Raw genomic sequence first — 27,381 nt, 5'->3', positions numbered from 1 at the left:
GGACCAGTCAGACTGCTGCATTTTGGATCCTATTGTTCTAGGACCAATCAGACTGCTGCATTTTGGATCCTATTGTTCTAGGACCAATCAGACTGCTGCATTTTGGATCCTATTGTTCTAGGACCAATCAGACTGCTGCATTCTGAATCCTATTGTTCTAGGACCAATCAGACTGCTGCATTTTGGATCCTATTCAACTCAGTACATAACAGGTTTGCATGCATTTCTCTGTACTATATGGCTGATTAGATGACCTATATTCACTTGCCTGGGAGTACAGCCCACCAAACTCATTGGGATTCCCATTTAAGTCAACATGTATAGGATTGTGCTGTATGATTGAAAACAAACAACTGTCCCTTGAATTGGCAGCCAAATAGTTTTATTACTTGGGACAGAGATTTTCCATGCAGCTAGGGTTGCCATACGTCTGGGGAAAGCTGGACAAATTGACTCTGGCTGTGACTTGCAGGTTTCCTTTGAACTGTGGGTGGAAGGGAGATGAACACAGCTTCTCTATTCCAGTGTGGACTTTGACTCCCCAGCTGAATTGGGCAGCTTCCAAAGCACTTTGCACTTGAGATAGGCCATTTTCTAAAATGCCAAATTGGAGTCGGGACCAAAATCTGTGATCAGCACATACTGAAGCGTGTAAGATCATGAAAAGTAGGGAGGAAAACCATCTGGGTTGAGATCTAAGCATGCTTACGTGAAGTGAGTAGGATTTCCTCCTAAAATCCATGTTTCACAGAGAGATGCATGCTAGCAAACAGTAGTAATAAATACAGCTCAACAGAAAAGAAAGAAGTGCATTTTAATTGTTAAGGCAGTTATCCTTGGTAATGATTGAGCTACTACATAGTAACAAATTCAGTGCCTGAATAGATTTGTGTCGTAGGTCAAGGAAGACAAAGGATAATTTAGTAACATAGTAATAATCACTAACAGTACATATGACTGCCTTTGACATGATTCCTACATTTCTCCTGCTGCTGCTCATCTGAAGACATTCTAAGTGGCACATAACCAATTGTTTGTTGACCCTGGCAATGTTTTCCAACGATGGACAAAAATTTAATTTAAACATTTTATTCAATTTTTTTGGTATATGAATGCATAAAAATCGAAAGGCCTCTGAGTAATCTGCATAAATCTAACTGGATGTTGGGGTTGATATTATAGTACACCAGATTTCTAAAAATTAGTACATAGCCCTGAAATTCATGCAAAATGTTGTAATTCAATTTTAAGGCCTTGTTTGGATCTACCTGGGTTCTCAAGCATCAAAATCATAGACTCCCCACATGTTTAGCATAAATCCCGATTAATGTAATTGAACTACTTTTGCCACCAGCAAGTTCTATTTCTGAGCTAATACTGAAAGAACGTACTTTTAGTCTGGATTGAGCAGCATGAAGGGTCTATATAACCCCATCATTTTCTTATCCCAAACTGGTTTGTACATTATTATTACCCATGATTATGCCAGGTTTCTGAAAGCATGCCCCCTTACCAGAATGGATTTAAAAGTTGAGTTAGATGTGGGAATAACTTTTCACAGAATTTGTAATAAAATATCAAGGTGGCTGACAAAAAAATAGCGAAGGTGTATGTGGAGAAGCAGTATAAATCAAGAAAAATAAGGCCACTGTTTGCAGTGATTGTCGTAGCTGAAGTGCTCAGAAGTTGAAAATCTTCCTGATCTGTACAATATACTTTTCATCAAATGGGGGCTTCCTCTGGCTGCCAGGCTGCAAGAATTTCTTAATTGTAGGGATGTTGCTTACTCTTGTCTTGAAGGCCTAGATGAAAAAACAAGAATCTCCTCTAAGAATAAGAAAAACTTCCCAAGATAGATGGGCTTACATTTAAGAAAAAGACCCCATCCATCAGCTTCAAATGTTTGCTTTCCTCTTCCCTCCCCATTCCATTTTCCTTTTGAATCATTGTGAACTTTGGGCAGGGGTTTTGAAAATGTTATATGTTTTCACATGCATTATTATTGTTGTTGTTTCTAGACATGTACAGTGGTACCTCAGGATGCGAACGGGATCTGTTCCAGAGCCCTGTTCGCATCCTGAACAGAAAGTAAGATGCAACAGCATGTCTGCGCATGTGCGTGTCGCGTTTCGCTGCTTCCGCGCATGCGCATGACAGCATTTTGACTGTCTGAGCATGTGCGAGCTGCAAAACCCGGAAGTAACACGCTCCGTTCATTCCGGGTCGCTGTGGAGCGCAACCTGAAAATACTTATCCTGAAGCGTATTTATCCCGAGGTATGACTGTACTGAAAATGGAATTCTTTGATTGTCAAATTCTGAGTGGTTGAAATAAAGTTTTAAGCACTATTATGACATGGGAGTTTTGAAAAGCAGCCAATCTGCTTAATAATAAGCAGGGGCATATTTTTACAAGCATTGTAAAAGTATTCAGAGATAATTATAAACATGAGTCTAAATCAGTGGAAGAATGCATCTATGGAAAAAGATCTGTGATCCCATGGTGTAGAATCCACATGTGAAATCTGAACTTTCTCTATAGTCTTTCTACAAGGCCCCTTCCAACTTTATAATCCGGTGAGCCTTTTTTTGGTCAGGTTGTCTTGTAATGCATCAAACTAAGGCAATTCTAGCCAGGAGGTGAAGCACTTTTATCACCAAGCAAAGTAGATGCCGAAGTCTAGATGCCTGACATAAGGACATAAGACATATCCCCCAAATGGCCACTTGGACTTGCTCTCATACACCACCATAATCACCAACATCGAGATGATGACATGCTAAGTGCAGCACACTCCTATGACTGAAGTTTATCCAGTTGCTGTATTTGCACTCTGTGAATACACACAGCCTTACAGTTTCCGCTCCATCTCATTTCTCAGAACATGTCCTAGTTCACTCACTTGCAGCAGAGGAAAGGCAGAAAGAACATCAGGCTTCATCTCTTCAACCATCAGAATAGCTTCAAGCAGATGGACATCTGCCCAGCTGAACTTCCCACCAACAAGGAAATCTTGTCCATGATCTTTTAAAACCTGTGGCATACAAAGAAATAGAAGTCAGTGTTGAGGGTTTGTAGACCCCTGGCTCATACTGGGCAACAGAGGCTCGTTGTGGGTTATTTCTGCTTCTTTTGTGTTTCAGACATGTAAGGCTGAGAGGCAGGCAGGGACTGTCCCATGAGAGCAGCCACTTGGCTTTTTCATTCAAATATACATTTTACACACCTGCATGTATCCCATTGAATAACACCGAAAGGCCCTCGTTGCTGTGATCCTCTGCTCAGTAGCATTGGAACTTGACATCTGGGGTGGGAAACCACATATTTGCTGGACTCCAGCTCCCATCAGCCCAAGCCAGCATGGCCAATGGTCAGGAATTAGGAGAGTTGTAGTCCACAAAGAAATGTTGGTAGACTTGTAGGTTTATTATTCCACATTTAAGTGCTGCTGCAGAATTTTGCTACTGCTATAGATGGTTCCCCCCATACACCTTCAGCAGTTAAGATCTAACTGCATATTCTACGTTGCTACCTGACAATCCCTTACCTTTTCATAAACTGGGAAGTATCTGGTTGTGGACCTCTCAAAAATTAGGCTGGTCTGCTTTTCTTTGTTCTCAGGGGGCTGGAAAGGGAGCGACATTATCATCCCCATCAGATCAGTTGTTCCTTCCACGTACATGTCAATCCTGAAAGAAGCCATTAGAACAGTTACTTTCTTTTTTGTTCTTCTTGTTGTTGTTGCTGCCAATCAAAATACAAGAAAATCAAAATATAATTACAGCATATTATACGCCCCAAAATTAGAAATACATTAACAATATAACGTATACAGTAAATAAAAAATAGAAACAGATTCAATGATGCTGTTTATCCAAACAGAAATATATATATAATTACTTATGTGACTTTCACCATTCCTAAAAGTATATGCAAGTGAAAAATCATGACCAGCTCTAATACATTTCAGCAGCCCTGTGGAAGGACATATATTTGTGCAACCAGTCAGTTACAACCCAGCATGAATGATGGGATCTTCCACACATGTATGGAAGGTTAGCATATGGAAGGTTAGCAGGCATGATGCATGATGTGTTTGGCATCATCATGTTATTAGGCAGTTTCCCTCCCCAAGGAGCTTTAGTCTAAATGTTCTTCTAAGAATCACATTGTGACATATAGCTCTGGGAATATAGAGATGCATAAACAGAAAGATGATTGAATGTTTGCAGTTCAGGGCAGACATTCTGTGTTTTCAGCTTCTGTCAAGAGCTGGCTTTCTATTCAAAAATAAACCTAGAGTGAATTCTACATGTTCATAAGTACAGTGCTCTCTCCTTCAGGTCCTTTCCGTAGAGGTTGTGCTTTGCTGCAATGTAGCTGAGAATAGCTCGCGTCTGCACCATCTTCATCCCATCTATTTCCACCATGGGCACTTGCTGAAACAGGAGCTGTCCACCTTTAAAGGAGAAAAAGATGGGGGTGAATGATTCAGTTCTCACAAACTTAGTATTTCAGATTGATTCAGCCTGCCTTCTTTGAAAGTTAAAACTGAAGTATTGCAGTCTCTAATAAGGATCACATCTCGGTAGAGCAGATTTCTTTAGGAAAATGTGGCTCCCCATTGGTTTGTATGATTCAAATAGAGATGCAAAAATACATCATTTTCCATTCCAGCCTGTATTCATTCCATACACTGTTCCTATTCATCATTCATTTCTCTCTCCACTGTAATGGGTTTTAAAAAGATTTTTTATTGAAAATTTTCGAGATACAATACAACAAAAGACAAAGTAATAAAAAAGAGGAAGCAAAAGGAAAACAAAATGACAAAGACAAAGAAAGAAAAAGAAAGAAAGAAAGAAAGAAAGAAAGAAAGAAAGAGAAAGAAAGAAAGAAAGAAAGAAAGAAAGAAAGAAAGAAAGAAAGAAAGAAAGAGAAAGAAAGAATACAAAGCCCTCTTTAGGTGGATCTTAACCTTTATCTCACACAAAAGTGGATGGACCATCCCATCTCTCACCTGGGGACCCTCCTTTCCCTGCCTCTCACACAGGATCATTCATCAGCAATCCATTACTTTCCCACTGTGATAAAATTATGTAACTTACAGAATTAGTTACATAGCTTACATTGGTGTTACGTTACGTCATCCCATTCATTTTGGTGCGACGTAAACTCAACACAAATGGGGTGTTTGTAAGTACTTTCAAACTGTTTTCAATGTTGTGTTTTAATATTGCAACCCCCTCTTTGGGGCCATAGGGTGAAGAATGGGCGGGAAATAAATAAATATCAATTATGTGTCATTTGCGGACAGAAAGAAACAACAGTGAATCCCAGTCATATTAAGCGGATTGATTTCCATTCTGGACATGGGTAAATACACCAAGCTGGCAATTTCTGCTCCCACTTCCATTTCTGCTGAAATTCTATGACATCCCCAAATCCAAATTCCTTTGTGTTTTTCCTGTGCAAGCGAAAACCAAACCAATTTTTTTTTTAACCCATGAAAATAACAGTATTTGTAGACTCTGATGTGGATCCCAACACTAAGTGGTCTCTGAGGTTTTCATTTAAAGAATCAATGGGGGCTCCCCCTTAATTCTTTAAATATATTAGTCCCATGTAGAGAATACCTTCACCCATAGACTTACTTTTCCGTAATTTTTCCAAGTCTTCATTTGTTTCAATGAATTGTTCTTCAAACTGAAACAGAATAGAACAAACAGAATCATGTTTGTTTTTCATGTCCTAATTATCTTGACAGAAATAGATGCTTGTCATTTTCCTTGACTTTAAAAGCACCTGGAGTTTGGGGGACTGTTTTGAAAACCTGCAAAATGCAGTACAGCCATTAAATTCCTTTTTCCCTGCCTCACTGCTGTACCCTCGTATTGATTCATATTACAAAAAGGATGGTTGGGATGAAAAGAGCCCCTTTGTCTTGGCAGAAATCATGCGCTTGGTCAGTATACAAGGCAGAGTTTCTTTCCTATGTTTATTTTCAGCGTGCCACACCCTTCATACGATTCTATTGCTTGAAATGACTTCAAAAGACAAACCGCCCAACCCACTGAAATGAGATCATGTTGAATATTCTGAAGCATTCCCAGAGACACATTTGTCTCGGCCTTCCCTCTGTAGCTGGGGAATGTGATCCCCCTCTCTTATATATAGCATTTTCTATTATGCCAAAAATATTTTTATATATATTCTAAAATACACCCACAGGTTTGCATGCATTTCTCTGTACTATATGGCTGATTAGATGACCTATATTCACTTGCCTGGGAGTACAGCCCACCAAACTCATTGGGATTACCATTTAAGTCAACATGTATAGGATTGTGCTGTATGATTGAAAACAAACAACTGTCCCTTGAATTGGCAGCCAAATAGTTTTATTACTTGGGACAGAGATTTTCCATGCAGCTAGGGTTGCCATACGTTTGGGGAAAGCTGGACATGTCATCTTTTGGAGGGCCGACATGCTGCTGCCAGCCTGAACTGAGGACTAAGAGGCGCATGGGTGTGGCGGCAGCCCCAGCTCAGACTGGCAGTGGCTCGGGCTATCCTCCTTTTTGCTCTTCAAGATATGGCAACCCTAGATTAACATCAGGGTCTTGTGGCATCTTAAAGCTGCCTAGAGTGGCTGGGGCAACCCAGTCAGATGATCGGCATATAAACAACAACTAATAATAATAATAATTTTAGTATCGCATAATTTTTCATGGACTACAGTCCACTTCATAAGATGCTTAAAACATTCTCCTGAGTTGCAGTAGAAGTGTATGTGTTTGTGTATACAGACACACACAAACATACAGAGATAATTGTGTTGATAGCACAACATACTGCACATATATTCAGCTGTGTGTGCAAAAGAGGCCATTCATCTTAACTATTGCTAGTTCATTCATCCAGCGTTGCCTCCCCGCTTTTATGGTCACACAAACCTCCACTCCAGCTGCTGCAAGGAGCCAGCGTATAGATTCCATCTTCCCTCTCCCTCGAACATAGTGCAACTTGGGTTTCCCAGCCATCGTTTCAGCCTTCTACTTTGTCAAGTACTGCACAACTGAGTTTCGCAGTAGAACAATGTTATGGACTGTCCTAAAATGGAAGATACAGAAAACTGGGGATTAAACAGACAGAACATTGGAAGTGTTGGGATACAACTCCACTTGTATTGGAGGCTGGTGGGTCTGCACGAGAGAAAGAAGATAGAGAGGAAACCTCATGGCTTCCTAGATTGTCCTTCCTTTAATATGTGCTGACCTTTCCTAAGGTGCTAGACTGATGCACTCACTCTAGCTGACCTCATTTCCTACGGCTCCCACTCTTATCTTGAGAGAAGAGACATTGTTATGTTTCTCTTGCTGAGAACAAAGAGCAGGCATGGCGCTCTTTTTCTCCCTCCACTTTAGTTAGCTAGAACTAGGATCTTTTCTATCAAGCATGTACTGTATTTTTCGCTCTATAAGATGCACCAGACCACAAGACGCACCTAGTTTTGGGAGGAGGAAAACAAGAAAAAAAATATTCTGAATCCCAGAAGCCAGAACAGCAAGAGGGGTCGCTGCGCAGCGAAAGCAGCGATCCCTCTTGCTGTTCTGGCTTCTGGTATAGCTGCGCAGCCTGCATTCGCTCCATAAGACGCACACACATTTCCCCTTACTTTTTAGGAGGGAAAAAGTGAGTCTTATAGAGCAAAAAATACGGTATTTCCTTTAATAAACCTGTCTTTCCTAAACTCAGAGCCTCAGTGTGATTGCATCAAGGGTAAGGCATGCTCCTCATTGTTAAGCTCAGCTTTTAATGATCATGCACTTAAACTCCGTCTCCCATCATTCAGCAGGCAGACTGCTCTGACTTTGTGCTGGGCGACAGTTTTATCTGTCGAATTTCCACCTCTCACACAGTTGTTAAAGGCACAAAGCATACAGTTAACTACCTTTCAGGCCTTGGAAATAGAATGGGGATGTATGACTAAGCAGGTCTGAGCAGCTTAAAACTGAGCTGTTGAACAAGCACACATAGAATCATAGAATCTTAGAATTGGAAGGTACCACTAGGATCATCTAGTCCAGCCCCCTAAAATGCAGGAATCTTTTGCCCAACATGAGTCTCGAACCCACAACCCTGAGATTTAGAGCCTCATGCTCTACCCACTGAGCTATCCCAGACCCTCTCTGCTTCTCTGCAGTTTCTTTGTTGTTTTTGGATCTTTCTCTCAGGTCAGATACACAGAGTGAACTATGCCACCAACCCAAGTTCTTGTAGCTGCTCCCTCTCTGTTCTTCTTCCAGCTTTGGATTGGCTATGAGGAGGGCCAGAATTGATCTCAGAGGCTTGCAGTTGATGATGAACTGCCCCGAGACCTCCAGGTATAGGGCGGTAAATAAATGCAATAAAGAAATAATAATGGTGATGATGATCTGTTAAATACAATCTGGATTTTAGTATGCTGCAGCATGACCTTGCAATTAAGTTAACCATTTACCTTAAGTACGGGTTTATGTACCCTGAACCATTTGATAGTAATAGCTGTTGCAACCAGAGCGGCCAACTTTTGAACTGAACACAAAAAGAGTTCTGCTGGATCAGGCCAATGGCCAGCATCTTGTTCTACGGTGCCTAGCCAGATGTCTATGAGAAGCTTGCAAGCAGAACCTGGGGGAAAAAGTACTCTCCCCTCGTATTGTTTCCAGTAACTGGTATTCAGAAACAGGCCGCCTATGACAGTGGAGGTAGAATTACCTCTGTGTGATCAGACTGTGGACTTCCTCTTGAGCTCACCTTTGCTTATTACATTGCCTGAACTATTGCCTCTGTGTCACCTGACCTTGGACTGTCTCTTGACCTTGACCTTGCCTGAATTACTAGCTGGGTGTCCAGTACCTGGACTGCTTTGTGGCCTAATTATGGACCCTTTCCAGCTGGGAGACCTGGCCTGGAACTCTCCCAGTCTTCAGCTTCATCGAATGTCCTCAAGTTCCAGCATTATGAGAGAGAGTGTGTGTGTGTGTGTGTGTGTGTGTGTGTGTGTGTGAGAGAGAGAGAGAGAGAGAGAGAGAGAGAGAGAGAGAGAGAGAGAGACTCCTCTATCCACTTTCTCTACACCATGCATAATTTTATATATGTCTATCATAATTTTATACACCTCCATTTGCTCCTGTAGCTGTGCCTTTAATGGTCACGTTATGTCCTATAATAGTACTACTCTCCTCTGCCTTGTATCCTGGAGTACTGTATCCAGTTATGGACACCACAGTTTAAGAAGGTTATTGACAAGCTGAAACGTGTGCAGAGGAGGGTGGACAAGTTGATACAGGATCTAGAAAGGAAGCCTTATGAGCAGGCACAGGCAAACTCAGCCCTCCAGATGTTTTGGGACTACAACTCCCATCATCCCTAGCTAACAGGACCAGTGGTCGGGGATGATGGGCGTTGTAGTCCCAAAACATCTGGAGGGCCAAGTTTGCCTATGCCTGCTTATGAGGAACAGTTGAGAGAGCTAGGTATGTTTAGCCTAGAAAAGAGAAGACTGAGAGCCCTTCAAATACCTGAAGGGCTGCCACATGGAAGATGGAGCAAAATGTGCCCAAGGCCCTATAAGCTAGGGCTTGTCATTTGATATAGCATGCCTGTTCATTCAGCTTTCATTCAATCTTGAACCCCTCCCGGTTCACTACAGTTTCAGCATTTGGTTGTTCTTGCAGTTTGCTGTGCAGCAGGGCTTGTAATCCATTTAGAAATGTTTGAGCCAACTTATGTAACAAGGAGGTGTCCACTTACGAAATCAGCTGGGTTCTGTAACCTGACTTCTCTGACTCATATCAGATGTGCATATATACTGCATGGGTTGCAATGTGAATATGCAGAATACTGTCTTGATACATTTCCCTTTCGTTTCCCTGCAACCTGCTGTCTGAGTGTGTTCAATGTGTTTGGTCCTTCGTGTTTTTTTCCCCTTTTAAATAAATATTTTTTATTAATTTTCCAACATACATTTATAATATCCAATCTAAATTTATCACATATTTTCTCTTTTGGACTTCCTTCAGCCTCTCTAACAATCATCCGTTATTCAATTTTTTAATTACACATTTTCTAATTTTTTTATTGCATTTTATATACCTTCACCCTCTTATTTTTCTTCAACACAATATTCCTCAAACATTCACAGAGCTTCTTGATCGTGTTTTCTGCTTTGGGTTCAAAAGAGCACTTGCCATTCTTGTTGGAAGTGGTCTAGACACCTCAGATTATTACAGCTAGCCAGTGGGGGGCGGTTGCCCCACTTTTGTGGTGCCTATAGCCCCTCTGGACAGCAATAATGTGGTAGCACTGGGGAAACCCTGCACAACAAACTCAGGCTGTATAAACCCAACACGAATGCACTATTATTGTGTCAGAACATGCTGCAGAATGCAGCCACAAAAAACCACCAGCAGTCTGGAGGGGTCTCTTGTCTCCCAGGTCCTAGTCCAACACTTCAAATGCTACACCACACTGAAAGGTTTTTGTACGAGAGGATTTTAAAAAATAAAACATAAAGGGAGGGAACACATTCTTCCCCCACAGATTTATATCTTGGACAGAACTATCCATTTGGTAATATGTATGTGTGAATTGGAAACTGCGTGCTTCCTAATTTGAGAAGAAATTAAAATTTTAAACAGCAACTAGAACTTCTGAAACAATTGGTTTCCTTAAAGGTCATGGAAGGAAAGTTTCCCCTCCTCCTCCTCCTAGCAGTCACCTGACACTTCCCCAAAAGCTTCCAGGAAAAGTCATCCCTAACCGCTTCCCCTCTCTCTTGGCATATTACTATTGTCAGCTTATTCTTGTAGCAGTTGGTAAATTGTTCCAATTAATTCTCTGCGAAGCCCGCCTCACTTTCTTCCCTGCAACATACCACAAAACCCCAGAATAGTGGAGCTTGTTTGCTTTATCCAGCTTCTTCCCCGTTCCTCTTTTTCCCCTCTCTGTCCCTCCCAACACCCTTCACAGCTCAGGAAAAGAAACTCCGGTGATCCAACATCTAAGTTTGCAGTTATTTCCCAGCCACGATATATTCCCTATCAAAGCTGCCTATCCAATTTGCTAACCCAGCTAGATTTAATTCTTGCTAACATTTGCCTTCACCTTTTTAGATTCTACTTCTCGACTCTCTAAAATCCCTCTTTCCCCTTCCCCTTTCCTCTTCCCCAGCACAGCAAGCTAGCAACATGCAAAATTTGGCAGATGTCAAGTTTATTTTAAACAGCTGAACTCCTCGCCCCATTTCCCCTCCCTTCCAGCCCTCATTTATATGGCAGGAAAGTAGCGTCTGATCCTGAACAGTTACTTCCAAGCTTCTTGTTTTAACTTCCCTTCCACCCACTGTACTGTAGTTTCTGCATTCTGCTTTCCTTTTCTTTCCCTCCACGCTTTAAAATCCCACCGTCCTGCTTTCGAGAGAAAAAAAGCCCTTGTTCTCCTTTGCCCATCTCTACTGCAGCTAATGTCTGCTAAAGTGGATTTTTTAAAAAATGCAAATCTGTCACCTTTGCTGCACTTCTCCCTGGTTTAAATTACTTCCCACATAGCTGAGTGCAGAAAGCAAAGCACTTCACATTTTCCAGTACTAACCTCCAAACCTGAATCCCCTTCCAGGGTCTAGGCAAAGAAACTGAGCTTCAAAAGGCTTTGGTTTGGTTTGGTTTTGGTTTTTGTTCCACCTTCTCTGAAGATTTGCACGGGGGGGGGGGGGTTATCCTGTGACAAAAGCACAACGCCTGCTGCACAGATCCAATCAGCTTTGCCTGAGTTGCCCACAACTTTCTGACACTTGAGTCTCTCTCGCCCACCCTTGCAGACGGGGAGGAGGAAATCTCTGCAGCGTCAGGACTCAGCTGTACAGTAGTCCTATAAAATTCCTGAGGCGTGGCTCCGCTCTCGACAGAGAATATTCTGGATACTAGTTTATTGTGGACAGAGTTCACTTCATCAGACACATTCTATGTTATCCGTGTGTGTGTGTGTAAAAAAGATAAAAATTGAAATGCTCATACACAGTGCTATTTTTGTAGAAAAACAGGTGCCAAAGCTCACCATAAACTCCCCCCCCCCATGTTCTCTTAGAAGGAGGTTGGCACCCACCTGAGAGATGCTGGAACTGAGTTCTAGCAAGTTCTGGCTGGGGAAAAAAGCCCTGCTCATATGCTGATAAATTGTAAAATGCCTCACCGCTTCCCTCTTCCAGCACCCATTACCCTATTACTATTGAATTTGTAATAAACAGTTATGTGGGTGAGAAAACCTGACTGACAAGACTTGTTTTGCAAGGTAGTCATTTGATTGGATTGGAAAATAAAAATATTGCTCAGAGAAGAAGGGAAGGGGAGAAGAAAGGCCTTATACTTATAAACAAGGCTTTTCTTGTGTTGAAGGTGCTTACTGGTATGGAGTAGTGGCCATCTTTTGCTGCCCATGGCAGCCATTTTGTGCAATTTTGTCAATATATGAGTACTGGCACCTCTCTTTCTTTCTTTTTCAACCAAAAGGTTATGATACTACGATCCTACTACGTATAGCCCCGCTGAATCCAGTAAATCAATCTTGATTTTTTTAAAAAGACTCCTTTCATTCCTCACTTGAAACAGACAGTATTGATCCCACCAGCAGGAAGAAAGGAGCAGAAGCCGGGACAACTGTAAAGCCGATAAATATTTTGCTGCCATTTCTCTGCTTTGCTCCCTTCTGAAGGGAGAGGGGAGATGTTGGAGCATCCATGAAGGACCCTGGACCCAGATGTTAAGTTGTGGGTGAACATATCAGAGGACACAGCGATTCTTCAGACAGCTCTTGTTTATTCACAGGCCACAACAGAACTGAACTGAAGGGTTCAGCCAACCAGCTTATATAGAGCTCAACTACAAGGCAACAGTAACAACTTTCTGTAACTATCCAATCACTGAACGTCACTTTCAATTCCTTATTTGCATATGTGGACCTGAGTGAAAGCTATCTACAGTATCCCCCCGCTGGCTCAGGGTGAGAACTTCAGTACATAACACCAGACACTGCCGATTTGCAGCAGCTGGCCTGATGACAGACTTTCTGGGCCAGGTTAAAGCGAGGGAATTGCTAGCTTGAAGGGGATTGCTTTTGGATGGTGGGATCTGACTTTCCATTTGCCTGGGGATTAAATAAGCAATTGCATGTGGACCAGATAATGCACTACCACCACTGAACAACAGCTGTTCCTAGGCCTACCTCTTTTTGCCATTCCTAAGAGAGTACTTTCAGATGTCAATGTAAGCACTTTTCCCGTAATTTCATTGGTGTAGTTTTCTACCTCATATGAAAATAGTAACAGGGCGTAATCCTGTGATAAAATGTTGCGGTCAGTGCAGCAACGGAACAAATCATGTGCCTTTCATGTGAAAATAAATGATCTGAGCATTATTTTTTAAAAAAACAACAACCCATGCCTGTCATCAGGGATTTGGGTGAAGAGAACATGAAGGGTGTTTCACGTATGACGCAGCAGGAAGCGTCTGGCACCATATATACACCTGGCAGGAAGCCACAGGTCCTTTTAGTCTGATAATAGTATAGAAGGTGTAGCTTTGACATTTTAAAACTGAATGGTAAGACAGTGGAAAGAGACTTCACCAGAGTAGCTGGAATTTCCTGGGCTGTAGGACATTTTAAGGCACAGTTTCTTTCTGTGTGGAGAAAGAGATCGGATAAAGCAAGTCTTTGCAAAAGGTTAGTACTGGATGTTTGAAGTAAGTGACTTTTTTCAGCCTTAGCATGTGCAATTCTATACAGGTCTACCACAAAGTAAGCTCCATTGCAGCCAGTGGAACCCAGTGTGGATATAGGATTGCAGTTTAAGATACTTTAAATTATCTGCTGTGTGGGTTATGAGTTAAATATTAACTTCAAAAAGCTACCGGAGCAATGCAATACTTTTTTGCAGTTTGCTGACTTTACAGTACGTTTGCAGAACTTTGACACAAGGAAAGAGGGGAGAATTAATTGCATTTTAATCTATGAAAACAGGACAAGTGAAAATAAAGCATGGGGCGGATTAGCCAGGGCAAAGAGTGAAAGCACAGGATGAGGGAGAGGAAGGGAAGATAAAGAGCGGCTGAAATTCAGCAAAGAGAAGGGGCTTGGGCATGAAATGTGGTTCAGAATGGCATGTTTTGCTCTGAAGCAAAACCACAGGTCAGAGAGGAATGTTCCCTCGTGGTGTGAGAAGGGGGATTTCATATGGTTTTCTGTTGCTGGAGGGAGCGGAAACATTGTTGGAGTTCTTGTAGAAGAAAGGCATTGCTGAAAAAAGCCAATTTGGAACAGACTACCATCATTTTAGGGACGTGGGTGGCAGTGTGGGTTAAACCACAGAGCCTAGGACTTGCCGATCAGAAGGTCGGCAGTTCGAATCCCCGCGACAGGGTGAGCTCCCGTTGCTCGGTCCCTGCACCTGCCAGCCTAGCAGTTTGAAAGCACGTCAAAGTGCAAGTAGATACATAGGTACCGCTCCAGTAGGAAGGTAAACGGCGTTTCCATGCGCTGCTCTGGTTCGCCAGAAGCGGCTTAGTCATGCTGGCCACATGACCCAGAAGCTGTACACCGGCTCCCTTGGCCAGTAAAACGAGATTAGCGTTGCAACCCCAGAGTCGGTCATGACTGGACGTAATGGTCAGGGGTCCCTTTACCTTTACCATCATTTTATGGGGCGAAATAAAGGCTGTAAAAATCCCACAACATACTTTTCTGGGAATAAGCACCATTGAATTCTGTGGCCCTTGTTTCTGTATAGGACTTGGCTGCATAAGACAGGAATCCCTAAGCACACTTTCCTGGAAGTGAGTGACACTGAGTTTCATGGGACTTGCTTCCAGGGAAACATGCATAGGATTGTGTTGTAAAGGGGGGGGGGGAGTTGAGTTTCCATGTCACCATTTTAATATTATTATGCACCATTATTTTAAATCTATTGCAAAATGTCCTTAAATTTAGGATTGCTTTATGCATACAACAACACCTGTTGATTTGATGTCTGTACAGCTTGCAATCAATAAATAAGAAAGAATATGTTGATTTTCTGCATACTGGTAAATGCAGATAATACAAGAATGGAATATGTGCAGTTTTTGAATTTTTAATGCAAGCCAAAACAGCTCATGACCCCCCGAGAACAACTTGGGTCGCCCCTCAAGGCAGTACCATTTGCTCCTTTCAGTTGGCCCCAGCTGCAAATTTTCATTGTCCACCCAACCACCCATCTGGGTCCAGCTGCAAACCTCTGAATCTCGTGATCTGCCAAGAAAGCATCAGCATGTGAAAACAGCTAAAGGCGAGGGAGTATTTCTTTAAGGTGAAATAACTAGATGATCTCAATGAAACCAACTTTACATGTTAAAAGAATGACAAGGCTCACAATTTTGCAGCTGCCGTACTGGATTTGGACCTTAACAAGTCCTAAACTGCCTGCAGGGGGACTGTTTGCATTGCCTTTTCACTTACAATTACATTTAACCTTTCTGTTGTGCTGTGGATTTCATTCCAGTATTAAACGATGCGCTGCCTGGGCATGTAGAGCTGGTAAAGAGCTTTTGAGCTATGACATGTTTGCAGAACAGTGATCTCGTTCATTCATTTTTGAGGGCAATGGAAATCTTGGTGTTTGCTTTAGATTAAGTTTTCATCAGCCTTTGAGCATTAATACCTGTGACTCAGCCTCGGTTGACTTGCTTCATAGTAACTCCCAAGCCGCTGTTCTTTTCTCCCTCCAGTGTTCTCCTTTGTGTCAGGTATAAAAAGCAAGATGATGTGGCTCAGACATAATGATATCGAGCTGAGAAACCACCCTAGTCATATTGTGTTTGTAAGCAGTGTTTAAAGCAGAGTTTCCCAGCTCAGACACCATGGGAACGTTGTTTAACGTGTCAATATATAAGCACTGAAGGCAAACATGTGAAGAGAGGAAGGGAGGAGGAAATACACATTGCACATGCACACTGCTCATTCTCGAGCCAGTAAACAATGGTTTGTTGTTTCTTTGTCATAATCTGAAGAAACATGAATCGTGTAAGCTGTTTATGTTGGCCAGATTTAACATGTTTCCCTCGGCAGTAGTGAGAGGAAGATACTTAGCTATCCCAGAATCAGAGCATCTCTGCAAATGCAGAAAACAGGAACCCGATACTCTAGAGCATATATTATTTTCCTGTGATTTTGGCAGCTATGCCAGAAGACAATTATTTGAGGCCCTAAAATTTAATAGACAGATTTTTACACAACCAACTGTTCAGGACCTGCTGGCGGACAGCGATGATCAAATTACTTTAATAGCGGCTGAATTTTTAAGTGCTGTCCATGAAGAAAGAATGGGCCATGATAAAGAGACATAGTGGTTTTTAATGGTAGGTGATGTTGCTGTGTTGTATTATATTATTTATGTACATCAAGTTATTTCTTGGTGTTAAGAATAGGACTGGGATAAATTGTGTTCGCTGAGCCCGTATTTTATAGTCTGTATATGATGTTTGCTTGTTAATGTGAGGTGCGCTATGCCTAATAAAAGATTTTGAATTGAATTGTTTCTTTGTCATTTGAACTTGGTTTAGGGGGATGGGGACTCAACGGAGGGTGCAGTCAGATGTGGGGAATGCTGCATTTGTTTTCCTGATTATAAGGCTAGCACTGCTCTCCCAAATTCTAAGGTTCCATTTATACTGCATTACCTATTGTGTTGGATGCAGGTGGCGCTGTGGGTTAAACCACAGAGCCTAGGGCTTGCCGATCAGAAGGTCGGCGGTTCAAATCCCCTCAACAGGGTGAGCTCCCGTTGCTCGGTCCCTGCTCATGCCAACCTAGCAGTTCAAAAGCACGTCAAAGTGCAAGTAGATAAATAGGTACCACCCCAGCAGGAAGGTAAACGGCATTTCTGTGCACTGCTCTTGTTCTTGTATACACCATTTGATTGTAAAAACATTGTTTACAGTGTTCTCCCCTTAAATGTCCTTTGGACTATAGTCTTTGGAAATCAGACAATCCTTCCATGTCCTTTTCCTGTTGTAACCACAAGAATACTCAGCCTTTCCATCTGTGCATAATACATATTCTCTTCATTTTGCTCCACCTAATCAAACTTTTCAGCAAAATCGTACCTGCATGGTTGTGTACACAATTTATTTAATTAACCTTTTTCTTCTCCCCATCAAATGGTACTCATCAGGAAACCAGCAGCTTGGAAATATGTCCGGGAAACCAAAACTGACATATTTTGAAGGCAGAGGAAGAATGGAGTCCATCAGATGGCTCTTAGCAGCAGCTGGAGTGGAGGTTGGTTGCTTATGTTTGGAAAACTCCCCTGACACCAGATTGCTTGTGAAATTTGCACTATTGTGTGCTTGGAGCTTTGAACAGGAGATTTCACAATTCACAGCTCACTCTCTTAGCTATTTCTGTATCTACAGAAGAGCCAATGCAGTACCTTTATGCAATGAAAAGAACTGGCATGACATAGGAATGAAAATAACTTGATCTGTTTTCCTGTCTTTTTCCAGTTTGAAGAAACGTTTTTGAAAACAAGAGAACAGTATCTGAAGTTAATCAAAGGTAAAACTCACGGTGCAAACCTATATATGCCTATTCAGAGGGGAACCCCACTAAATTCAGTGGGGCTTATGCCCAGATAAGTGAACAGCTTTTTGCTACCCATGTATCTTTTTCTCCAAAATCTGAAAATACCATTTGACATGTTTAACAAATATGTCATCTGAAACGACAGTCAAACTCCATTCATTTGTTTAAGGATAACCTTGCAGGTGGCTTGCACATCCAACTAAATCTGAGCAAATGCCTGAAGCTTTACTTATAACCTGGATTTAAGGCTGTTGACAAGGGGGTTAAATTGATTGTAACTGCACTATAAATGCTAAGTCTTTATCAGCATATATGGTGCAGCTATGATCAGTTAAACCACTAAGAATAGGCTTAAATCTTCCAGGTTATAAATGGCTTAAATCTAGGTTCTTAAGTGGATTGTTTGCTCAGATTTAGCTAGATGGCCAAACTACAAGATTGTCCTTGGAGAGGTTAGTGGAGTTCAACTGACTTTCCAGATGACATACTGACAAAGGGTACATGAGCAGCAAAAGCTACCATGGATGGTTATTTCCTGGCACCTTGCATTGCTTATTTTCCTTACTGTGGGCAACTCATGCATGCATCTGAGTTTTTATATTGAATGTTGGTGCTGTAGGTGCAGACAATGTTTCATGAGAACATTCATCTATAGATAACATGCACAGAGATTGCTGCTGTTTCTCACAACTGTTTGACTCTTATGTCACTATTTTTATTTCAGCTAGAAGTAGGTATGTGGCTGAACTCTTGGGCTAGCTAGACAGTTGTTGAGTTTTTTTGAGAACTGAAGGTAGTTTGAGGGAGACCTCAGCATCCATGGGTCTGCACACACACACTTCTTTTGTCCCACTATTGTTACCCCTGGTCAAACAGGTTTTGCATGTTTTTCTGAAACCACAAAATGTTTACCAAAGGCAAAAGTGGAATGCCCACATGCAAGAAGCAGCAAAAGAAGCAGAATCTTTCTTTTGTCCAGCACAAGTCATGCTGTTGCCTCTTCTGCTCCTGAATGTCCCACATATAAAATATAAAATGTAAAATCTATATTGGTAGGAATATATTAGTAGGCATCAGGCTTGTTTACACATTTTTGTCTACTTGAAGAAGCCATGGTCCGATCTGAAAAATACAAATATTTAGGTTACAAAACTATTTTTTTTTTTAAATTAAGCTTGCAAAACAATAATTACCATGTGGCTAGGGTAGATCAACGTGTCAGTGTCCACTTATCCCCAGTGTAAATATGACAATTCGGCAAAAGTCGGAAACTGAAGGATAATAGCATGTACACGAAAATCGATTTCAGATTATCAGCATTGAAAGAACGTATAAGAACAATTGAAAAATCTCATGCAACAGAAAATGAAAAAAAAAAATGTTGGAGATCTGGACGGGGGAAACATAATTAATATTCTCCCCAAAATGTGTAATATTCCTTGGTGCAAAAGATCTTTCAAATTTGATTGCATGTTACATAATCCAGGCTGCAATCCACAAGCTCTTCCTTTAAGGCAGTTTTAAATGGGCTTGAGTACCTGGGCTGTGGGATAGAATATTGTAACATGCCTCCTTGGAACAATTAGCTTTATTTTGCTTGGTGTATTCTTTGGGGGTGGTAGATTATAAAATGGCCCCAGGATCTGACATTCAAATGGCCTGAGCATGTAGAAATCTGTCCAGATTTAAAGGTGTGGTTGATTCTTGGAATGCTGCAGAACCCATAGGAAGCTGGAGGTTTGAATCATATGCAAAACAGGGCCTGGGTTAGAAAATTTACTGCTTAGCAATGTTTTCGAATCCTTTCAATTATTTTAAGCATTGTTTAGCCAAAAAGGTTCCCAGAGTGGCTTACAGATCTTGAAAATAAACAAGACAATTCCTGCTCTCAGGCTAACAGTCTAAAAGATGTGACACAAAAGGAAAAAGGTGTTGGGCAGAGAAGAAAATAAGCAAAAAGCTGATACTAGTTCTTAGTGCTACTAGGGTCTCCTGACCATTAGGTCCAGTCGTGACTGACTCTGGAGTTGCGGCGCTCATCTCGCTTTATTGGCCGAGGGAGCCAGCGTACAGCTTCCGGGTCATGTGGCCGGCATGACTAAGCCGCTTCTGGCAAACCAGAGCAGCACATGGAAACTCTGTTTACCTTGCTGGAGCAGTACCTATTTATCTACTTGCACTTTGACGTGCTTTGGAACTGCTAGGTTGGCAGGAGCAGGGACCGGGGAGCAACAGGAGCTCACTCCATCGCAGGGATTCGAACCGCTGACCTTCTGATGAGCAAGCCCTAGGTTCTGTGGTTTAACCCACTAGTTTCTTCTAAAAAGCCAAAAGGGGCTGGTCTCTCTGCAGAACTAACATAGGAGCCCTAGCGAAGCACTTCTTGCTATGCTGAGCTGATTTCCCCCAACTCTGCAAACTGTGTAAAGTATTGGTTGTTTTTTCTATCTCAGGTTGTGAGCTTGATGCAATCTTGCGTTAGACACTCACACAGGTGGTATCTGGGAAAGGTAGGAGAGCTCATTCAGTGAGTCGAATGTTGGACTCATTAGTCACAATAGCAGGGAGAAGTCAGCTTTTCTTCTCTGACACCGGAAGAGCCTCCAGTCTATTTGGAAGGTTGCACACACATTCCAGGCATGAGATACGTTACTAAATGATAGTACTGTAGATTGAAATTTCTCTTGGCTGTTTGCCTTCTGGCAGAAAGGGAGGCCACACGCTAGCTTTGAAAGTGTTTCACTGTGGAGGAATCTTGCCACATTTCCTTAATCTCACAGAATAACTGTTTTGGAAAGATGGATGACTTTGCTTTTGCTTTTTTCCTTTGCTTTCCTAAAGATGGATACTTGCTGTTTGATCAAGTCCCTCTGGTCGAGATGGATGGACTGAAGCTGGTCCAGACCAAGGCCATCCTCAACTACATCGCGGGGAAATATAACCTCCATGGGAAGAACCTGAAAGAAAGAGCACAGTACTGTATCATGGTTCACCATACTGTACTAGATAGCTGCATTAAAAGACTCCAGTGGCGTTAACAGTATTTGCACGTGCTCACAAATTTGCATTGCCTTGGAAAGAGGAAAAAAGCTGTGAGAGGAAAAGATATTCTGGAAGATTTTGGCTTCTTGTTCTAACACCCAACCCATATGTGTGTTCATCCGGTGTGTTACATTTTATGGGTGATGTCCAGTGTTGATCACACTCAGAATAGACCCACTGAAATCCATGAGCAAAAGGCCACTGATTTCAATGGTCTCCTTGTTCTTCTATGTATGACTAACCTTGGCTTTTACCCTAACATCCTACTGTTATGTGCTCTCACTTTAGAGTGTCAAGGAGCAATATTTAGAGGTTCAGCTTCTTTCAGGATGATGGAGAGGGAACCCTGGAGGCTTATGTAAATAATGGCATTATTTACATATCTAGGGAAGCAGACAGCCTTTCCACTAGCCAGTAGCAGCTCCCTAGGCAGCTGTTTCTGCGGCTTCCTTGAAATAGCTCCTAGGTTCAGCTAATTCCACTTAGAAACTTCCAGTTCTTTCTCTCTAAGGGGGTTCAGATAACCGCTAAGCATTGAAATAATGCATGAGGATAGGTCAACAGACCACATAAGCTAGACCAACCTCCCACTTTTATGTTCCTATTTTCCCAAGAAGTTCAATCTAGCAGATTAATTTTCCTTACCCATGCCTGCCTTGTCCTCACAGCATTGACATGTATGTGGAAGGAACCATGGACCTGATGGGCATGATTCTGGTGTATTCTTTCTCTCCACCTGAGCAAAAGGAGAAGCAGCTTGCTTCTGTTCTTGAGAAGGCCACTACCAGGTACTTCCCAGTCTACGAAAAGGTATGACAACAATGATTCCCATTCGTAGCTACATCAGGGATGGGGAACCCAAAGCTGAGTGACACATTACCCAGGACCAGCCTGTGCCTTCTAGATCTTTTGGACAACAATTCCCAACTGGCAGGGAACCAGTCCTTACCCTCTCCTTCCGGGTCTTCAAGAGTTTATTTGCAGTGCCTTGTCCAACTTTATGTTACCAAATCAATGGTTGGACTAAATCGATGCCTAGGGTTGTCCCTTTTTTGTTTTCAACTTCATCACTTGATAAAGATTTGCATAGCTGGGAATATAGATTGCAGGGAGAGGGCTAGATTTCTCCCTCCAGGCATTCAAGTCCAGCAGGCAGGTCTTCTCAGCCTTGGCTGCCAAGTGATGGCCGTTCCACCAGGCATCACTTCTGTCTAGTAAGTCTCTCTGTAAACTAATAGTGATCTCAATTCTTTGAGTGCTGGTTTTTATGCACCCAAAATGGCACCACGCAGACATATGAGGGAGGTATCAGCCTGCTTTGGGGAACCCCTGAGGTTTTCGCAAAAACGAAAGCTCTTTAGGTGGGGGGGGGGCACTAAGGCAGTTTTTTAAAAAAACAAAACAAAACACCTTGAAACACCGAGAAGGGGCAAAGCATGGTGTGCTGAGTGACTGGGGTTTTTTTTGGGGGGGGGAGCCGAAAATGAGGATGGGTAGCTAGAATCTTCTACCCTGCAAATTCTGATGATTCCCTCACAGCAGGGGGGAGTGTTTCACCTGCATTATCTCTTATTTGAGCCTGTCTCGCCTGGTCCAAATATGCCTGTAAGGGAGAGGGGTGGGGAGGGAGCTATCAAGATCTGCGTAGCACATATGATGTTTGAATAGAAGTCAGCCACACTATCCCAAAATTCCCCAGAAAAATTACAGTAAAAGTACACTCTTTATTTTTGTTTTCTAGGCCCTGAAACAGCCTGGACAAGAGTTTCTCGTTGGCAATCGCCTCAGCTGGGCAGACGTACAGCTGCTTGAAGCAATCTTAATGGTAGAGGAGCTAAAAGCTGATGTTCTTGCACCCTTCCCTCAGCTGCAGGTAAATGGTTGGTCGAGTGCGTTGCGCATAATTCTGCCCTTGTCATGTCTCAGAATGCGTCGGTTCTGACCTCTGGGTTGACGTGTGTAGAATTCAACTAAGGCTAAACTTGACCCTTCTTTCTTTCTTCTTTCTCTCTTTGGCGATCACTCGTAGCCGAGTAAGATTGTCTTCCATAAACACAGTTTTAACAATGAGTCCGTAAGTGACTGTGGAGGCCAATTCTGGATCCACACATCCTTCCACAATGGGGACATTGGTTTCTGGGTGGGAGTTGATCATGGTGTGGATTTGCCAAGTGTGCTTTCCTCTTAGCACATTTCTCTCTTGCATCCTGAGTTTGAGTGTCTTCAAAGCCCATGGCACCTTTGGTAAAGGCTGTTTTCCAACTGCAGCGCTGGCCTGCGAGCGCTCCAGTTGGAGAACAGCCTTTACCAAAAGCTTGACCCTTACACAAGGGTCATTACTATAATGATTCGCTATCTGGGCAACTGATTCCAGGAAGCTGCCTTCTAGACTGTCAGTCCATCCAACTCTGCTTTGTCTACGCCAACTGGCCAATTCTCCATAATTTCAGACAGGCGAACCTCTGAGCCCCACTTGGGGATTGAACCTGGAACCTTCTGCACACAAAGCAGAGGTTGTACCATGGATTTATGGCCCTTCCTGCTCCTTCCCTGCTCCCTCTCAGCATGTTGGATGAAGGACTCTGGGCAGGGTACAGTGACCTCTCTTTGCTCCTCTTCCTCACCCCCGCAATCTTTAGGCAATGTGCTGTGACCATGATTCACTGATTTTTACAGTGCTTGATTGTTAAAACAACAACAACAACCCTCAAAGCTGTCAACTCAGTGGTGTTGATGTGATGAAGCGAGCCAAGGGAGAAACCGGACCACTGTGCCCACCTTCGCTCCCCACACTTCTCAAGTCCTGCTGCTACCTTGACGCAGTGGCTCTCTGACACTGTTCTTGGCAGACTGGCAGGGCCTAAGTGCCAGTGGTGTAGCGTGGGTTGCTGGCACCTGAGGCGGGGCAAGTATTATCCCCCCCCCAGTGGACTGGGCAGCTGGTGTGGGGGCACGTGCTGGGGTGTGTGTGTTTGCACAGAGCCTGCAAGGAGGATGAACGGAGCCCACCTCCAACAGGCTCTTTGCTTGCTGCTTCCATCCACCTGCCCTCTGAACCAACCCACCCACTGCCATGCCTCATCTGCTAGGGCTCTGTGCCTGTCTTGAGGGTGCCTGGTTGTGCCCCCTCAAACATGTGCACCCCGGGCCACAGTCCCCCTGCCTCCCCCAAAGCCACACTCCACAGAGCTGCTTCCCTGGGCACAATCCCCATCTTGTACTATTATGTTTGCGTCTCGAGGCCCCAAGACCCACCCCCCAAATAAATACACACAGACACTTATATTAGTTTAAGTTTTTTGGGCAAATTTTGGCCACAACTTTATTGAAATACAATCACGTGAGTGGTATTGGCTTAGGCATTGTGATAACTGACTCCACCTCTCAGGGTGATCGTCCAATGGGGTAAACCAAATGAGGGAGCAAGGTCGATGAGGACCAACCAAAGCTCACCCCTGGGTTCCTGTGGTCCTGGCATGGCCCTAGCCCCTCAAGCAGACTTCAGACTAGATCCAGGACCCCCAGATTCCTTTAACGGAATACCCAGTTCCTGGAGGGGCAGGTGATGGCCGCACCTCCCCTCCCCACAATCCAACTGAGCCAATGCCTAACCACCACCTTACAAGTTGTGACGATTTGCTAAGGGGTAGGCGAAAACCAAATGGCTAAAAGCCAATCTGCCAAATGGAAAAAATTCCTACCCAGCCCCTGTTCCAAAACAGGTGACCCAAAACAAAGAAAGGCCAAGCGACTCTACCTAAACTAGGGAGGGTGGGCGGGTGTTCAGCTGTGCAAATGCAAGTGCCCCACTTGCATCACACTGCTGCTTTTAAAGCCCCTGGGATCACAACACCTACTGGCTATTGGCTAAAACAGCCTGGCATGATCCCAGGGGAATGGCCAGGACTTCCTGCTCCTCCCCCCCTCCATTTTAACCCTGTCAGGTGAGCTCTTGGGTCCCGAAAGCAACCAGGACCCTCTGTTATGAGGATCCCATTTACTTGTTTACAAGTACTGGCAAAGGGGCAGCAGGGGTTGAAAGAGGTCATGGTTAAAGGATCGATGCCAGCTGGCAAGGCAGCAGAGAACACCAGGTTGGTAGCGTCCGAGATCAAGAAGGCAGCTGGGTGAGAGGGTGTGTTTCTGGTTCAGAACTCACGAGGCCGGCAAGCTGCTGTCTGTTCTGAATCCAAGTGTACGGAGTCATTTGGATTACTTCAGACCTTCTGCCTGAAAGGGTTTCGCGCTGGTTTGTACATGAATTGAACCAGATTATCTTCATTAGTGCTGTGAATCAAGACTGGAGTAGGGATAGATGAATCTGTTAGATTCAAGTTGTCTCTGTTTCTCAGTTTTCCAATCTCAAGTGGAGTTTGCTACCTTTCCAGGTTTTTTTCACCAGGTTTTTTTAGTGCGCATATTTCTTAACATGGAGATTATTGTATCCAGTGTAGCAGCCTAATACCCCCACCTTTGCAAGTGATTTCCCCTAATAGAAATCATTTGGGGAACTCATCATCACTTACAGTATATGCGATTTTTGTGCACTTTTCTCTAAAAATTTCATTTTTGTGGAGGGGAAAAGTTCATTTGGAGAAGCGCAAAGCAAAATGCAAAGAAGTGCAAATGCTGAAGGACAGTTTCTTGTTTCGTGGAACATGAATTATGCTATTTATCCTTAAAATGCAAATTTCTACACTATCCTTAGGACAAATGGGAAGAAGTGAAGTTTTTCGGGGGGGGGCAGGTGGCAGCAGGAACATGTACTCAGGAAGATACACCCTAGGGAAGTTCCCACATAGCTCCAGCAATGTGCCCAGAGGCTTCCACTTATGCAACTGATTGCAGCATCTGGTTTCCATATCAAAGAAGTGGACCTTTTTGGCAGATTTAGATGTTGGTACCAAAGAGTGGGATCTATTCAGCGGGGAGCAGCAACCAGACCTTGTGGATTGACCGCTCCCCGCTTAAAACGGGGGGCGGCCTTTGCGTGGACGCGTGCAGCCCCTAGATCTGGAGCGGCCCCAACAGCATAGGCTTGGCTTTGCCTTCCCTCAGGTGGGATACCTGGAGGTCTCCGCCTACCTCAGTCAGTTGTCCAATCCCACCTGGGGGAAGCGTTGCCAAGGAGACCAGGCCAGGTAGGGGAGGGATTACCTGCCCACACAATAGAGGGAGGATCTTACCTAGGAATCCTCACTTGGCGGAATCCTTTTGTCCATCTTCCTCTTGCGGCGGCGATACCAGGGTTCCCCGTTAAAGGGGTTTTCTGAAGGGAGGCTTTGGCCGTACACCGAAAGGTCGTCATTGCTCTCTCCTGCGGCGGCGGCGTTACGAGGGCGGCCATCTCTGCTTGAACATATGTTCTCCAGAGCCGGCCCATCCCCCCCCCACACACACTGGATAACCCTGATGCTCCCTAGGTCCCCGTCTGGGAACTGGGGAGGGAGAACGCCCAATGCCTGAGCCAAGGTCTACCCACATTTGAAATTTAATAAAGTTGTGGCCAATTTAATCCCATAGAACGTTGTCTTGAGTCGTTATTCCACATGACGGGGGGACTGTGCGGGATCTGGGGACTCCGCCTGTCCACGCAAATTAGCTTTTTTATATGCAGGGCAAGTCTCTCTTTCTGATGGTTGCTTTATATTGACACAATTCCTTTCTAAACAGATCTTCAGGTTGTATTTTCAAAAATCCTTTTAAAAGGATGTTGCTCCATACTCAAGAAGCTATTCTGTTGCTTGGGGGGGGAAGGACTTCTTTGTTTTATTTGTTCATCTTTTGCTCTAGGCTTTCAAAGCAAGGGTAAGCAATCTTCCCGCTATAAAGAAATTCCTGCAGCCTGGAAGCCAAAGGAAACCGCCCCCTGACGATGCATATGTCGCAACTGTGCGTGAAGTTTTCGCGAGTGAATAAGAAGCATTGCATCAGATTTTTAAGGCTACTTGCTAGAGTCACTATGACTGCTGAAAGCCAGTGGGTCTGTAAAAGAAATGATTGTTACCTCTCATGAAAAAGCAAAAAGTGACAATACGGAATGTTGAGCAGATGTTTCTGTGCATGGGGGTAAATTGATTTAAAGTATGTAAAGTGCCTGCATTAAAATATTCAACAAGAGTGTGTTTTCTTTTGTACTGCAAAACAACACAGCTACTTATTTATTTATTTATTTATTTATTTATTTATTCGTGCAAATATTTATAGCGTCCCATCTAATGCATTCCTTTTACTCAGAATGGCTCACAATAGTATTTTTTTAAAAAAACAAACAAACCTTGACATCCACAATAAAACAACTATATACAGTGGTACCTCGGGTTACATACGCTTCAGGTTACATAAGCTTCAGGTTACAGACTCCGCTAACTCAGAAATTTTGCTTCAGGTTAAGAACTTTGCTTCAGGATGAGAACAGAAATTTTGCTCAGATGGCGCAGCAGCAGCGGGAGGCCCCATTAGCTAAAGTGGTGCTTCAGGTTAAGAACAGTTTCAGGTTAAGTACGGACCTCCGGAACGAATTAAGTACTTAACCCAAGGTACCACTGTATTCCAACAGCCATAAGAACAACATCAACCTATTAAAATAGGACTCTAAACAGGGTTCACCATAGAAAACTTCATTTTTCCAGCACAGTAGAAGTGGGCGAGAACAGGAACGTGTTCAGCAACCAATGGAAAGCG

General features: G+C 43.2%; 2 protein-coding genes across 2 annotated transcripts; one reads left to right on the top strand and one right to left on the bottom strand.

Moving 5' to 3' along the window:
• Positions 1-795: 795 nt before the first annotated feature.
• Positions 796-11,836, bottom strand: LOC308584445 (glutathione S-transferase-like). The gene is made up of 7 exons (XM_081189247.1): positions 11,638-11,836; positions 6,957-7,113; positions 5,655-5,706; positions 4,327-4,459; positions 3,548-3,689; positions 2,903-3,034; positions 796-1,802 (listed from the first exon to the last, which is right to left on the bottom strand). The coding sequence occupies exons 2-7, from the start codon at positions 7,041-7,043 to the stop codon at positions 1,680-1,682; spliced, it is 669 nt and encodes a 222-aa protein (XP_081045373.1). The 5' UTR covers positions 7,044-7,113; positions 11,638-11,836; the 3' UTR covers positions 796-1,679.
• Positions 11,837-13,509: 1,673 nt separating this feature from the next.
• Positions 13,510-26,817, top strand: LOC308584444 (glutathione S-transferase-like). Its single transcript, XM_081189246.1, has 7 exons — positions 13,510-13,761; positions 17,246-17,352; positions 17,577-17,628; positions 20,497-20,629; positions 21,366-21,507; positions 22,439-22,570; positions 26,491-26,817. Exons 2-7 carry the CDS (start codon positions 17,266-17,268, stop codon positions 26,614-26,616), a joined length of 672 nt encoding a protein of 223 aa, XP_081045372.1. The 5' UTR covers positions 13,510-13,761; positions 17,246-17,265; the 3' UTR covers positions 26,617-26,817.
• The last annotated feature ends 564 nt before the right edge of the window (positions 26,818-27,381 follow it).

The sequence above is a fragment of the Podarcis bocagei genome (assembly GCF_964188305.1).
Source record: "Podarcis bocagei genome assembly, chromosome: 3".
Lineage (NCBI taxonomy): Eukaryota > Metazoa > Chordata > Lepidosauria > Squamata > Lacertidae > Podarcis > Podarcis bocagei.
This window is presented reverse-complemented; position numbering and strand designations above follow the sequence as displayed.